General features: G+C 49.9%; 1 protein-coding gene across 2 annotated transcripts; it reads left to right on the top strand.

The window, feature by feature from the left end:
• Positions 1-416: 416 nt before the first annotated feature.
• On the top strand, positions 417-14,151 carry rno (PHD finger protein rhinoceros). 2 transcript variants are annotated; one of them, XM_017078558.4, is made up of 8 exons: positions 417-555; positions 1,159-1,459; positions 1,514-2,061; positions 2,131-2,325; positions 2,390-2,606; positions 2,665-2,854; positions 2,916-3,532; positions 3,623-14,151. In XM_017078558.4, the coding sequence occupies exons 3-8, from the start codon at positions 1,616-1,618 to the stop codon at positions 11,804-11,806; spliced, it is 9,849 nt and encodes a 3,282-aa protein (XP_016934047.3). In that variant the 5' UTR covers positions 417-555; positions 1,159-1,459; positions 1,514-1,615; the 3' UTR covers positions 11,807-14,151. The 2 variants fall into 2 exon arrangements, with proteins under 2 accessions (XP_016934047.3, XP_016934046.3); XM_017078557.4 differs by having other exon boundaries at positions 453-658.
• The last annotated feature ends 139 nt before the right edge of the window (positions 14,152-14,290 follow it).

Consider the following 14,290-nt stretch of genomic DNA (forward strand, 5'->3'; position numbering starts at 1 on the left):
GGTAGACGTGGTTACTAGTGACGAAAGTATAGAAACTTAAGAGATCGGTTTTTGCAGCCTCAAAGCCAAATTTCAAATGTCTGGTAAGTATTTGGGGAGAAAAATTAAAATAAGACTGTATATTTCATAAACGCCACCCACAAATGTTCATTCATTTAAAGATTTAAAGGAATCGGACCTAAAATTGTCCCGCAAAATGTCAAACAAGCTGAAACCAGGCAACAAAATATGTAAGCAATTACAAAGATAAAAATTGCATACACAAACACAACAGCACATTGGAAATTAGCACCACTATTGGTATTACTCACAAAATAAAATTATATCACTATATTTATTTAAAAATGGTTGCCACAACGAAATACAGCCCTGGGCCAAATGCGACTCTGTGTATACCCAAGCTGCGTATCGATAGCTCGCACCAACTACATGCATTCGATAGTTTAAATTTGCAACCGTTCATCATGGCGATCTGAAAAATAATTTTTGCTCAAAAATAAAATAAATAATCAAAAGAATTGTAATTCCGCGAACGCGAATGCGACTTTGCGAAACGTGAGTTTGAAACGGACGCAGAGCGAAATCCTCGGGCTACGATCGCTTTTCGGCCAGTAACAAGTGCCTGGCGTGTGTGTCTGCGGCGGCAAAAAACCCAAATGTAAAATATATAACAAAATCCCAACTCCCCCAAGACCTAGCTGTGCGGTGCGAAAGTGGCGCCCCGAGTGGGCGTAGTGGGTCCGGGAGCTCGTGTTAGCCGCCGATAGGGTTCATAGTTTTCCAGTTCGCAATAACAAATAAGTTGTTACAATAAAAGTGAAAAAAAGTGCAAAAAACTATGATTGCTTCTGCTCAACGAACGACGGGCGGAGGGGGATGGCTGGGTGTCGAGTAGAAGCTGGCTGATGCAGCACGCGCGCCACCTGCTTGCCTCCCGCTCGCACTCACACGCGGAGTAAGCGCGCCCTTAAACGAGCGTGCTGCGAGCGAGCGAGAGGGCGCCTGTGGTGTGTTGCAGCACTCACCTACTGGCCGGCAGCCCGAGCGTTTTCCTATATTTTTTGTGTATTTTCGGGAATGCACAAAAAATGTGGAAACTAATTTGAAACGCTCCTGCTACCAGCGAATAACCCACTAACATCCGTATCCGCCCGTTAGACCAGCAGCTCGTCGCCAATCCAAACCAGTGAGCGAACCAGCAACGGCAAAAGTTTGTGCGAAAACAACGAACAATAACAAAAGGCAGGAAGAGGAGGTGGTGTGGTGCCATTGGACGACCAACTCGCCCGTGGAGGAGTGCGGAGCACACAGGACTGCAAAGTGGCGTCGCTACTGGATATCCGGGCTGGGGCAGCAGCGGCGTCCATGTCCACGGGGCTCCAAGGGCGGACTAGGACCACCAAGAACCACGACCAGCCGCAGCCGGTCTGGTGTCGCCAACTGTGGCCTTAAGCATGTAGTAAGTGGCATCGCATTGCTTAAAGAGCCTGTACTAACCATCTCTCACCTCCAGGTCTTGCAGCACAGAACCCGTTCTTTAACAAGCACAAGACACAAGGAACAAGCTACCAATCGAAGCAAAAACACACACAAATTCAATCAACACCAATGAAAAATGTCACAAAGAGGTAAGCGCGGTAATCAGCATCACCACCAGTCGCAGCAGCGCAAGGATGTTGAGCCGCAGCCACCGCCCACCAAGCGGCGCAAGGGCAGGCCGCCCAATGGGGCGACTGTCGCCGAAGCGACTGGAGTGGGGGCAGGATCTGGAGCGGGAACAGCTGCGGGATCAGAGCGGGTTCCAGTTCTGCCTGTGAGCAACAGCAAGCATGACCAACAGGGAGAGCCAGAGCCAGACGCGGGAGGTGGAGGAGCAGGAGGAGGAGTCACCAGCTCTAGCACTAGCAAATCCAAGTCAACAAAGCTGGCCAAGTCGGCGAGCAAGTGCAAGTCGCAGGGGGCCAGTTCGAGCAGCTCCTGGCAGGCGCGCTCAGTGGCGGACATTAAGATGTCGAGCATCTACAATCGCAGCTCAACGGAAGCCCCAGCTGAACTTTACCGGTAGGCAGTCAAGGATTTAAGCAAACCAAGCCAACAAAAAAACCAACTGTTTTCCATTTTCCATTGCAGCAAGGATCTCATTAGCGCAATGAAATTGCCAGACTCTGAGCCGTTGGCCACCTACGAGTATTTAATAGTAACGGACCCATGGAAGCAGGAATGGGAAAAGGGTGTGCAAGTGCCTGTTAACCCCGACTCCCTTCCCGAGCCATGCGTCTACGTTCTGCCCGAGCCTGTTGTGTCGCCAGCACACGACTTCAAACTGTGAGTTCTAATCTAGTTGATTAGCTGCCATGAAATTGACTCAACTTTCTTCTTTCGCTTACAGTCCGAAGAATCGCTATCTGCGCATTACCAAAGACGAGCACTACTCGCAGGATCAGCATTACCTGACGAATGTCGTTGCCTTGGCGGAGAACACTTGTGCCTATGACATTGATCCCATTGACGAGGCTTGGCTGCAACTTTACAACGGGGATCGCGCCCAATGCGGTGCTTTTCCCATCAACGCGACGCAGTTCGAACGCGTCATTGAAGAGCTAGAGGTTTGTTTGATGATGATGCTGTCTTCCGGATCAATTTCTTTACTTTTGTGTGTTGCAGGTCCGTTGCTGGGAACAGATTCAAGTCATACTTAAGCAGGAGGAAGGCTTGGGTATAGAGTTTGATGAGAATGTCATCTGCGATGTCTGCCGTTCGCCCGACTCCGAGGAGGCGAACGAAATGGTATTCTGTGATAATTGCAATATCTGCGTGCACCAGGCTTGTTACGGCATTACAGCAATTCCATCAGGTAAGCGGCGCCTGCTTGTTGAGGAAACTGGAGTGTGTGCTCACGTGCAGTTTTCTTTTAGGTCAATGGCTATGTCGCACTTGCTCGATGGGAATCAAGCCGGACTGTGTCCTCTGTCCGAACAAGGGCGGTGCCATGAAGTCCAACAAGTCGGGCAAGCACTGGGCGCATGTTTCGTGTGCCCTGTGGATACCCGAGGTCAGCATTGGGTGTGTGGATCGCATGGAGCCCATCACGAAAATCTCAAGCATTCCTCAGTCGCGCTGGTCCCTGATCTGTGTGCTCTGCCGCAAGCGCGTTGGCAGCTGCATCCAGTGCTCAGTAAAGCCCTGCAAGACCGCCTACCATGTGACCTGCGCGTTTCAGCACGGGCTGGAAATGCGTGCAATCATAGAGGAAGGCAATGCTGAGGACGGCGTGAAACTGCGCTCATATTGCCAGAAACACAGCATGAGCAAGGGCAAGAAGGAGAATTCTGGTGCCCATGGCGGGGGCAGTGCCTCAGTCGCAAGCGCCATGCACAAAGCAAACAGGTTCGCCAGTGGGGCAGGAGGAGCAGCAGATGATGGCAATAGCGCGTGCGGGACATCTGGAGAGGACCCACGCCGGCGGAAAAATCACAGAAAAACTGAACTGACCTCTGAGGAACGTAACCAAGCCAGGGCTCAGCGTCTTCAGGTTAGTGGTTTTATGTTTAATTTACCTTCGAACGCGTTGTGTTTAGATTCTTGCATGCAATCGGTGCTAACTTTTTCCATCCAATTTCAGGAGGTTGAGGCTGAGTTCGATAAGCACGTTAACATTAATGACATTAGTTGCCATCTCTTTGATGTCGACGACGACGCTATTGTTGCCATATACAACTATTGGAAGCTCAAGCGAAAGTCTCGGCACAACCGCGAGCTGATCCCGCCCAAGTCCGAGGACGTGGAGATGATAGCCCGCAAGCAGGAGCAGCAGGACATGGAAAACCATAAGTTGGTGGTTCACTTGCGTCAGGACTTGGAGCGAGTTCGTAATCTCTGCTATATGGTCAGTCGAAGAGAAAAACTTTCGCGCTCGCTCTTTAAGCTACGCGAGCAGGTCTTCTACAAACAGCTTGGAGTGCTGGACGAGATGCGGTTGGAGAAACAGCAGCAGCCCAAGCAGGAAGAAAAGCCACGGCCTGCAATGGATCTGGACGCCGTTATCTACGCCAACGACGGACCCACTTTGTACGACCGCTTCTACAGCTCGACTGGAGGACAAACTGTGCCGGCGCAGTACCAGGATTTGAAGTACATCCTCGAACAGCTTATGGGCAAGCTGCAAAGTGGTAAGCAAGGGCGTGGCCGTGCCTCCCAGTCTCCCAACAAACGCAGGCAGCCTGCAAAAGCGTCGCCCAGCAAGAGGCTCAACAATGGCAACCTCAGCTCGCGTACCTCTTCGCCTGAGAAGACTGCGGTGGGGAGTAAGGTGGGCCCGACTGTCACCAAGGTTCGGTCCCCGCCTGGGAAGCCCCCTGCAGGGAGGCGTGCCTCGAAGAGCGGCGCGGCGACGGCGACGTCGACCCACAACAGAAACCATTCGCACTCAAATATACGGAGTAGCGCGTCCTCCCATTCGTCAAGCGGCAGTTCATCATCGGGTAATTCCAGCTCGGCGAATGGCACTAGTAGTTCCGATAGTTCCTCTGGAAGTGAATCGGGTAGTGAAAGCGGAAGCTCCAGCGCGGCCAGCGGAGCCTCCAAACGAAAGTCTTCCTCAGGAAGTCCCCTCAAAAAGCAAAGCTACGCTCGGTCCGTTGAGCACCGACAAAAACAACGCCAGCGTCGACAAAGTGAAGCAGCTGCGGGTGCGTCTGCGGCGTCTCCGGACTCAAGGTCAGGAAGCAGCTCCAGTGATGACGAAGACGAGCGTCGCAGAAGCCAACAAGAACAGGAGCGCGGCGCGAGACGTGGACCAATCCATAGCAAACCAGTACCTAACAAGAGCCAGCCAACTAAGTCAAAACCAATCACGGAGGCCGGAGCTGGACCGGGAGCTGGTGCATCAGCAAGAAGAAAACTGTCCACGACAACACGAGGACTTGCCCAGATGGACAGAGATGCCGAGGAGAGCTTGTCGAGTGACGAAAGCGAAGAATTGTTGCCTCTGAGGGGCGAAAGACAGCGAGAGACCACAACGACGACCGGACTGGTCACGACTGGCTCAGCCACAAACCGTAAAATGGGCCGGCACATCTACTCTGACTCAGAAAGCAGTTCCTCAGCCCAGGAAAAAGATCCAGAAGAGCAGGCAACCGTGGAAAGCAACGTAAGTGACTCTCAGAACCAGCAGACAATTCGGACGAAAGCGGCCATGAAAGAGTTTGTGCCAGGAACAGCTGCCACAACTGCCTCTACCACCCATGCATCTAGCAAGCCCAAATCCACCAGGGAAGGAAAAGATGCGAAGGAAGCGGGTACCAGTATCGGTAACAGCACAAAATCCAAAACGATGACGAATGCCAAGTTGCTTTATCCGGCCGACCTACTGGTGGTGCCACAGCGCCAGGCGGCAAAGAAGGCATCGGAAAATATGCGGTCCACGAATCTCGCGACGGCGCTGCAGCCAGATGCCTCCGACAGAGTCAGAGAGCCGGAAACGAATTCAATTCCAACGAGTGCCAAGAACAAGCTTAAAGACTCGAGCTCCCGAGCAGCGCTCGAAACGGATAAATGCAGTCTCGAAAAAGTTCGACCAAAAGAACAGCCACAGAAGGCGGGTGGTAAAGCCTCGGATAGCGCTCCCGCAGAACGTGGGAAGCGCGGAAGACCACCAAAAGTTCCGAAGGATCCGCGTCCTCCCTCCACTTTGGAAAAAGAAAAGCCTTCGGTCCCCACGCCTTCCCAAACCAAGCCTCCACCTTCCGCCACAACCCCCGCTTCAGTCAAGACAAACTTTGCCGTCTCCTTGGTACCTCAACGGCAAGCGGCTAAGAAGGCGGCTGAGCAATTGAAGAGTAGCAAACCCGTGCAGGAAACTTTCTCAATTGGTAACGACACCTCAGAGAAAGAACCAGTGACGGCAGCGACAGGATCCGGAGCTGGAGCATCTGCGTCAGTTGCCACCACGCCAATTAAGCCGACCAGACGAACCTCATTAAAGGAATCACCAATTACTCCCAAGGAATTATTAAGTAGTAGAAGAAGATCGAAAGAAGATGCGGCAGTGACACCTATAAAGACGACTCCCCCCGTCAAGCGTCGAGTAGTTGTGCCCAATCTTTCAAGTTCCAGTTCTGGCGACAGTGACAGCTCCAGTTCCTCCACCAGCTCGGGAAGTAGTTCGAGCAGTGGCGGCAGCGAATCCGATAGCGAGTCTCAGGCCAGCGATTCGGAGAAACCGTCTAACAGAGAGCCTGCCCAAGCCTCGGCTCCAGTTTCCTCTGTGTCCTCTATTGTGCCAAAGCGATCACCTCGCAAGTCTGTAGACAAGCCTGTAGCGTCAGCTGTAACTGTTGCACCTCCACAACCCCCTCTACCGCAAACGCCATCTACGCGATCTCGTCAGAACTCCACAACAAAATCGCCAAAGGGAGCATTGCAGAAGCCAGTAATCACTGTCCAGAATGACGTTCAGAGTGCCCCCAAGACACAGTTGCATCGGCGTCAGGAGTCTTTAGATGAGGTATCGAAGCAGGTCCAGTCGGAACAGTCCTCTAAGAGGGCGACTCGTGGCTCCAAATCGAGGCCGCCATCACCGACAGTCAAATCCTCCCCAGAAAAGACAACCACCAGGCGAAAATCCCGAGCGGAAGAATCTCCTAAGAAGGTGGCGAATTTGGAACATGAAATTAACCAAAGGAAAGCAGCCAGCGGAAAAGCAACTAGTTCATTGGACAAGCTTTTAAATAAAAAACAGCAGCAGATGAACCATTCTGCACCAGCTACGCCACCTCCGATGTCGCCGACTCCACCTGCTTCTACCACACCCATCGTGAAGGATCAAAGCGACCATGAACAAGAAGGGGTGTCTTTTCACCCGACCAACCTGGAAGCAGATGCGCAGCCTGAACCCGAGGCGGACCAAGAGACTGCCACAGAAGCTGGAGAACTGCCCATGGACATTGACGAGGAACTCACTACAGCTCCAACGCGAACGCAAATGTCTGCGAACGCGAGCAAGCTGGCGGACATTATAGATGATGAGCGTCCTCCGGCCGCTCCGCTTCCTGCCTCGCCCACTCCTACTCCTACCTCTAATGACGAGTTGTCCGACGCCGGGAGTGAACTCAGCGAACGACGTCGCATGCGTCGGCGTTCCAGGCGGAGAAGGAGGAGACGTAGCCACGAGCCAGACGAGGAGCACACCCATCACACCCAACACTTACTTAACGAGATGGAAATGGCCCGGGAATTGGAAGAGGAACGTAAGAACGAGCTACTTGCAAATGCCAGTAAGTATTCGGCGTCCACATCCTCTCCAGCAGTCACGGTTATTCCCCCCGATCCGCCGGAAATCATTGAACTGGACTCGAACTCTGCAAACTCTGGAGCAGATCAGCAGCAGGTACAGCTGCAGGAGCAATCGTTGCCGACTCCGCTTGTAGTGCAGTCTCCGGCTGCCGAGGTGGCAACCACTGCTATCCAACCACAGTTGTTGCCTCCCCAGCGGCCGCTAATCGAGCAACTGCCTGTCGAGCACTTGCCACCAGTGCTGTCGGAGCCCATCGTTGACACAATACTCGAGATGGAGGATAGTAAATTCGCGAACAACTTTGCGTCGAGCCTAGCCAGCGTGTTAAATCCTCCTAATCCAGGGCAGATGAGCCTAATCGGATCGAGTATGGACAGGAGCAAGCAAATCAGTGAAGAGGATAGTATCCAGGCAACTCGAAACCTTTTGGAAAAACTACGCAAAACAAAGCGCAAACCACAGGATGACAATTGTTCCAAGGAGGCAGTCGATCTGCTGCCTCCAACTCCATCCATTCCATCGGTGTTTCCTTTCCATAATGCTGCGGACCCAGAGGATATTATTCATGCTCAGAAAGAACAGCAGCAACAGCAACAGCAACAACAACAGCAGCAGCAGCAGCAACAACAACAAGCACAAGCATGTATATATGGCAACTCATCTGGACCAAACTCTGTGGCCTCACTGACCATCAAGGATTCGCCCATGACGGCCAACAGTGGGAGCTATGCAAACAGTCTTACCAGCACGCCAAATGCCACACCCACCAACGCAACAATGAGCAATCTCGGACCCGGCAGCGGCTTTCAAGTAAACTTTTCGAACTCTCAGCAAACGCCATCGTTAAGTCTTTTCCTGGAAAAGTCACCCCACCAAAAAGGTGCCTGCCCACTATCTAGCAATGGTGCAGGACCACCTGGAGCCACTCCCGACTTTGTGGACTTGGCAGCAGCGGCGGTAAAGAACACTCTTGGAAGTTTTCGCGGAGCAGCTGCCGTTCCCACACAATCCGGAGCGGGAGGCAACAACAAGATCAGCGACTACGATGAGAACACCAGGATGCAGTCTCCATTTGGACGAATTCCGTGGAACGAAAACGACCTTATCGCGGAAAGAAGAAGTAGCTCGCCGAGCTCAGTGTCCGAGTCGAATGATCCTCCTCCGCCACCTCCAGCCGTTGCGGCGGCAGCAGCATCGGCGGCACGGACGCTTGCTCAGCTTGAAAGCTGTAAAAACTTTTTCAACAGCTATCCAAGCGGAAATGGAGGTCCTGGCAGCGCTACAAATGCTGCTGCGCCCTTCAACCATGCCCCAATGGTAAACGGGATTGATGCCATACCAATGTTCAACAATTCGGCGGCACCGCAGCATCAACAAACAACGCCAACGCACCAACAGCAGCAGCAGAGGACTCCAAATAGTCAGTACAATGGAGCAATCTATCCCCAACTTTCGGGCATTATGCACCCACAGACCACGCCGACGGAACAGCCTCCAAGCTTGTATGGCAATGGCACAGTTGGCGGAGTAGCAGTACCCGGAGTCGGAGTTGTCGGCGCTGTACAGTCTGCGACACTACCTCCGCCGTCACAGGTCAATCAGTACTCCGGAACACCTTATTCCACGGCCAACTTGGGAATGCTTCCTGTGCAACAGCCAGCTCTTCCACCTGTACCCGTTCAGACTACGACAACACCGAACCATCCATTTGTCCTGACATCGCCGGTGGATGGAAAGATGACAACTTATCCGACGCAGCTTCTAAGCAGCTGTGCTGAAGCAGCCGTGGCCTCGATGATGCCGCCAACACCGCCGGTTCCAGTCGCAGCCAAGGATTCGCCAAGCAAAAGGACTAGCGTCAGCGGTGGTAGCTCGTCTAAGAAGCAGTCGCACAAGTCGCCCCAGCTGCCGCAGGGAAAATCACCCGGAAAGTCACCTAGACAGCCTCTCCAGCCACCAACGCCTCCCGCACCAGTTCCCGTGGTGTCATTGCCGCCAACAAAATATGACCCACAAACACACACATTACAGGGTAAGCCACGTCAGCGTGCTCCGCGTGGAAGCGGCGGGTCTGGGGCACAGGGCAGGGGAAGAGGACGTGGAAGGGGCAGAGGACGAGGGGCTGGAGCTGCGAGTGGAATGGCCATGGTACTGCAGCCGCCAATGTCCGATTATGGAAGCAACACCCATATAGTTAACAACTTGGTCGGAACCCCCTTTGAGTTTAACAACGAGTTCGACGACATGGCAGGACCAGGTGTGGAGAATCTCCAGGCGCTGAGGGACCGGCGGAGAAGCTTCGAGCTGCGGACACCACGAGGTCAGAACAAGCCACCCTCTACGCCCACTACCTCGACAACTACCAATCCTCTCCTGCACCCAGTACTGCCAGGTCCAGTGGACATGAGAACATACAATCTTGGATTCGAGGCGCCCCACAGTACAGCCTCCCAAGAGGCCTACCAGAATAATCTTCTGGGTGCCTTCGACTCAGGGACCGCAGATCAAACGCTCAGCGAGTTCAACGAAGAGGACGAACGTCAGTTCCAATCGGCACTGCGAGCTACTGGGACTGGAAGTTCACCCAGCAAGCAACCATTAGCGGCAACTGCACCAGTTGCAGCCCAAGGTACTTCCAACCCGGCACCTGCAGCGAACCTTATTCTGCATTCCACAGAAGCGAACCAAATGGCACCGAGTGCGGTTTCCTCGGGTGCCGCAACTCACTTGGTGGAAGGCTCATTGGTTGAGGCTTCTCTTGAGGCGACATCAGAGGAGGTATCTATCGACTCAGACAGCACGATACTACACACCAAGACCTCGATCTCCGATGCCCGAAGTCAGATAAAACTGAAGATCAAGAGCCCATTGGTGTATCCTGAGCACTTCAACGCCATGACGAACAGCAGCAGCCTGACTTTGTCCAGCACCATGGTGCAGTCGTCCAGTACAGTGCAAGCCACAGTCTCCACTTCGACGGTTGTCAGTGCGTCATCCGCTGTAAGTGGGAACTCGCGCCGGATGCGTAAGAAGGAGTTGCTCAGTCTCTATGTGGTGCAGAAAGATAATCTCAATGACGACAGCTCGTGCGGACTTCCCGCCGCTTCGGACAATTTGCCACTTGAGAATCTGCTGCGAAAGTCTGAGGAGGAAGATGAACTGTCCGGCGGCAACGGTTCGAAAAGGTTTAAAAAGAACTCTAGCAGCAGGGAACTGCGGGCGCTAGATGCGAACTTGGCCCTTGTGGAGGAACAGTTGCTCTCCGGCGCTTCGGGAACGGCTGCAGGAACATCATCTGGTGACGGCAGGCGGCGAAGCGCTTGCAGTTCTGGTAGCAATAACGACAATAACGGCAAGACGGGTGCAGCCAGCAGTGCAGGTAAGCGTCGAGGACGAAGCAAGACTCTTGAGAGCAGCGAGGAGGACCACCAGGCCCCCAAGCTGAAGATCAAAATTAGGGGATTGGCTGCCAGCGAGACACCATCAGGTGTTTCCAATGCAGGGGAGGGCCAAAGCTACAGCTACGAGATGACCCGAAGGGCTTGCCCTCCTAAGAAACGTCTGACAAGCAACTATAGCACTCTAACGCTGGAGGAGATCAAGAGGGACTCGATGAACTACCGCAAGAAAGTCATGCAGGACTTTGACAAGGGGGAGGACAACAATAAAAGGGAAGTGCTCGTCCAAGAAGGCGAGTCCCTCATAATGCCCCAGCCTCCCACGAAACGACCTAAGTCTTCCAAGCCCAAAAAGGATAAGAAGGAGAAGAAGCGCCAGAAACAACAACAGCTCATCCTAAGCAGCAGTACAATCACCATGACTACTACGTTGATTGAGAATACGGCCAGTGCGTCACCAGGAGATAAGCCCAAGCTGATCTTGCGTTTTGGCAAACGAAAGGCGGAGACCACGACCAAAACCGTCTGCCTGGAGCAGCCTCCGGCGGGAGAGGCACCAGCACCCCTGCGCTTCAAAATAGCCAGAAACTCTTCTGGTGGCGGCTACATAATAGGCACAAAGGCAGACAAAAAAGATGAGCCTACCCCAGAGCACACGTCGCCGGGTACGGAGCTGCCTCTTATGGCACCGCTCGGAGAGGCATCTCCCCAGGGTCGGCAGCTCAACAGCTTTACGCCGCACTCCCAGAATGCCAACGCGTCGCCAGCCTTGCTTGGCAAGGACACGGGCACCCCATCGCCGCCCTGCCTGGTTATAGACTCTAGCAAGAGTGCCGACGTGCACGACTCCACATCTTTGCCCGAGAGCGGCGTGGCTGCCATGGGCGTGCCGGCGTCCCTTGTGGGCGCCACCACTCCGCTGTGCGTCAACGTCGGCAACTACGAGAACAGCAACAACTCACTGCCCTCGGCTAGTGGCACCTCGGCTTCCAGCAACTCCTGCAACAGCAACTCGAACAACAACAACAACAATAACAACAATGGCAGTGGAGGAGGACGCGCCGGTGGGGGAGGTAGTTTACTTCCATTAAAAAAAGACTGTGAGGTTAGATGATAATCGTAGAACGCGAGAGTGCAGATTGTACGTGCATCCTTTCCCGTCACTTCGTTCATTTAAGCTTTCGATTTCTCCCTCCCTTTGTGATTTGATTCCTTGCCCTCGACTTTTTCACAGTTTTAGCTTTTGTTGTAAATGATCGAACATCAGGTCTCCAATCGAACTTTAAATTGTACAGTTAGTTTGTAAATCCCTTTCCTATTATTTTATCTGTCTGTAACTGGTTTGTTGTAATCGCATAAGCGTAAAGAAGATATTATATCTATACCTATAATATATTAGCATGCATATAACATTATGCGAGAAACAGAAATTTAAATTGTAAATTTTTAGTGAAGCCGATTTTACGATTAAGGTTTTGTAAATTGCTGTATTAAAGTTATAAAAGATACAAGAACGCAGACACAGTCGTCTACCATAAAAAATCCAAAAATGCTCTCGGTTTAGGTTTATGAAAGCCTCCATTTACCTATAAATCCTTCCACGCCTCCTACTCACTAAAAATGATCGATAAACCCAAGCATATATTCTAAACACTATTTATTAATAATTATTTAATAAAATGCGTAAAATAATCGTAAAATATTAGCAAAAACTGTTAAATGCGTGCAAAAAGTAACAACAATTTCAACAATTGTAGCTATAGTCATTAATTGTAGTTCTTAGCGAAAATCAAAGTCGGTTGTCCCTAACCGCAATCTAAGTGCATATAAAGCTCCCTCTTCCCAAAACCTACACCTAGAGAGATGAACAAGAAATTAACAACATATTACCCTACCATTTTCGAAAGGGAAGTGTTTGTATTTTAGCGTGTAAGAATGCAACGTATCGAAAAACTCCAGATGAATGGTTTTTTTGTTTCGCGTTTCATAGTGTTGAAGCAATAGTACATAGGCAAAAGTACACTGGTTTTCTATAAGCAAAGGTGCCTACAGCCTCGAGCCAAGTCACATACACAAAACACGCCCAAAAATAACCATCTAACAGTCTAACCCCGGGGCACGAGCACCTCAACCCTGGAGTCATTGCTCGGTGTGATTGCATTCCAGATTCCAATTGCGGAACGATACACAGAGCCTCGGCCCACTAGACACTGAGATGCTTTTTCGTCGCCAATAGTTCAACAAATTACTTTCCCATTAACTTATTCGCATTGGGCGTATCTCCACTTAGGGGAAAGACAAAATTATCGAAAACAAATTTAAGAAACACACGCAACAAATATTTATTCTAAAATAAAAACCCGCAAAAAGGCAAACAGAGAGAATAACTAAAATAAATGTGTAAAGAACCAAGCAAGAAGTAAATTTAAAAGTTAACGATATTTCTGTAATTGTAAATAATTGTGCGCTAAAAAATGTTTTTAATTAATACCATTACGTTAACTCTAATTATTAATTAATTATTATGATTATTAATTTTAATTCTAGTTTTTAGCAAAAATTTAATAAAAGCAAAAAAGCCTTATTTAAAAACAAAAGTTTTAAGAAGTGCACCATACTTTATTTCCCTTATTAGTCAGTAACTTGTTGCATTCCATGCACGCGATGCCAAACCCACTTGTCAATTACTACAAAAGCTAAAGGAGTAGAAATGAATCTTCGTATTGATGGGATCTCAAGGGATTCTGCCTAGTCGGGAGATTCTAGGCATGCTCCCTGCTCTGAACAAAAGTAATAAGTGAAAATTCCATTTGTTATTGTGCAAAAGATGTTCGCTCGCAATGTTGTTTATAGTCATTACGGCTCGCAGACCAATTATAAATGAGAATTAGTCCCACGTGCAAATAGGTTTACTCGGCAATATAGGAGTTGTAGTAATATATGTAAATAAACGAAAACTATGGTGATTACATACACCAATAAAGGAAATAAGCAACGTAGGATTATGGTAAGAGACTAGCGTCTATAGTTGGTATAGTGTTACGTAGGCATAAACCTCTTAACATTACCAGTGAACCTTTAATGACAGGCCCATGAGAAAAATCTTCTGAAGAGCATCACACTTAACAAGAAGAATTAAGTATTACTTACTGAAATGACAATGGCTAATGAATAATTGTTGCCCGGTAAAATAGCGAATTATACTTTTGAACATGAAATGGTAAGGAAAATCATCTCTATGGCTCTTGGGATGCAGGATTAAACAAAAAAGTAATAGCCAATTAAATTCAGAAAATTTGTAAAATATTTTAAGTAATATTTTTTGTATTTTTAAGACCGTATGTTAAATATTTATTTGGTCTGTTAATAGCTGTAAAAATCGTGTAAAAATCAATCAACCATCTTAGTACAGCTAAGTTCTACCATAAATACGAAAATATAGCAGAAATTATACATAAACTGATTCAATTCCATTACTTTATTAACTTTTTGTCGTGATCAACGTTTTATTGTTAGCTAAGCTTAGGGTCCACATTAATTGCTTTGCCGATTTTCGTCAATGTTTTTAAATATTCGTTTTTTTTTGTGTACATAAGCA

Source organism: Drosophila suzukii, chromosome 3, assembly GCF_043229965.1.
Source record: "Drosophila suzukii chromosome 3, CBGP_Dsuzu_IsoJpt1.0, whole genome shotgun sequence".
Lineage (NCBI taxonomy): Eukaryota > Metazoa > Arthropoda > Insecta > Diptera > Drosophilidae > Drosophila > Drosophila suzukii.

What these genes read in the sequence shown, in the direction of transcription:
- rno (XM_017078558.4), top strand. Translation starts at nt 1,616, where the DNA reads ATGTCACAAAGAGGTAAGCGCGGTAATCAGCATCACCACCAGTCGCAG. An exon ending in GCCCCAGCTGAACTTTACCG is followed by an intron (nt 2,062 to 2,130) that starts GTAGGCAGTCAA and finishes TTTCCATTGCAG; the next exon opens with CAAGGATCTCATTAGCGCAA. An exon ending in GCGTCATTGAAGAGCTAGAG is followed by an intron (nt 2,607 to 2,664) that starts GTTTGTTTGATG and finishes TGTGTGTTGCAG; the next exon opens with GTCCGTTGCTGGGAACAGAT.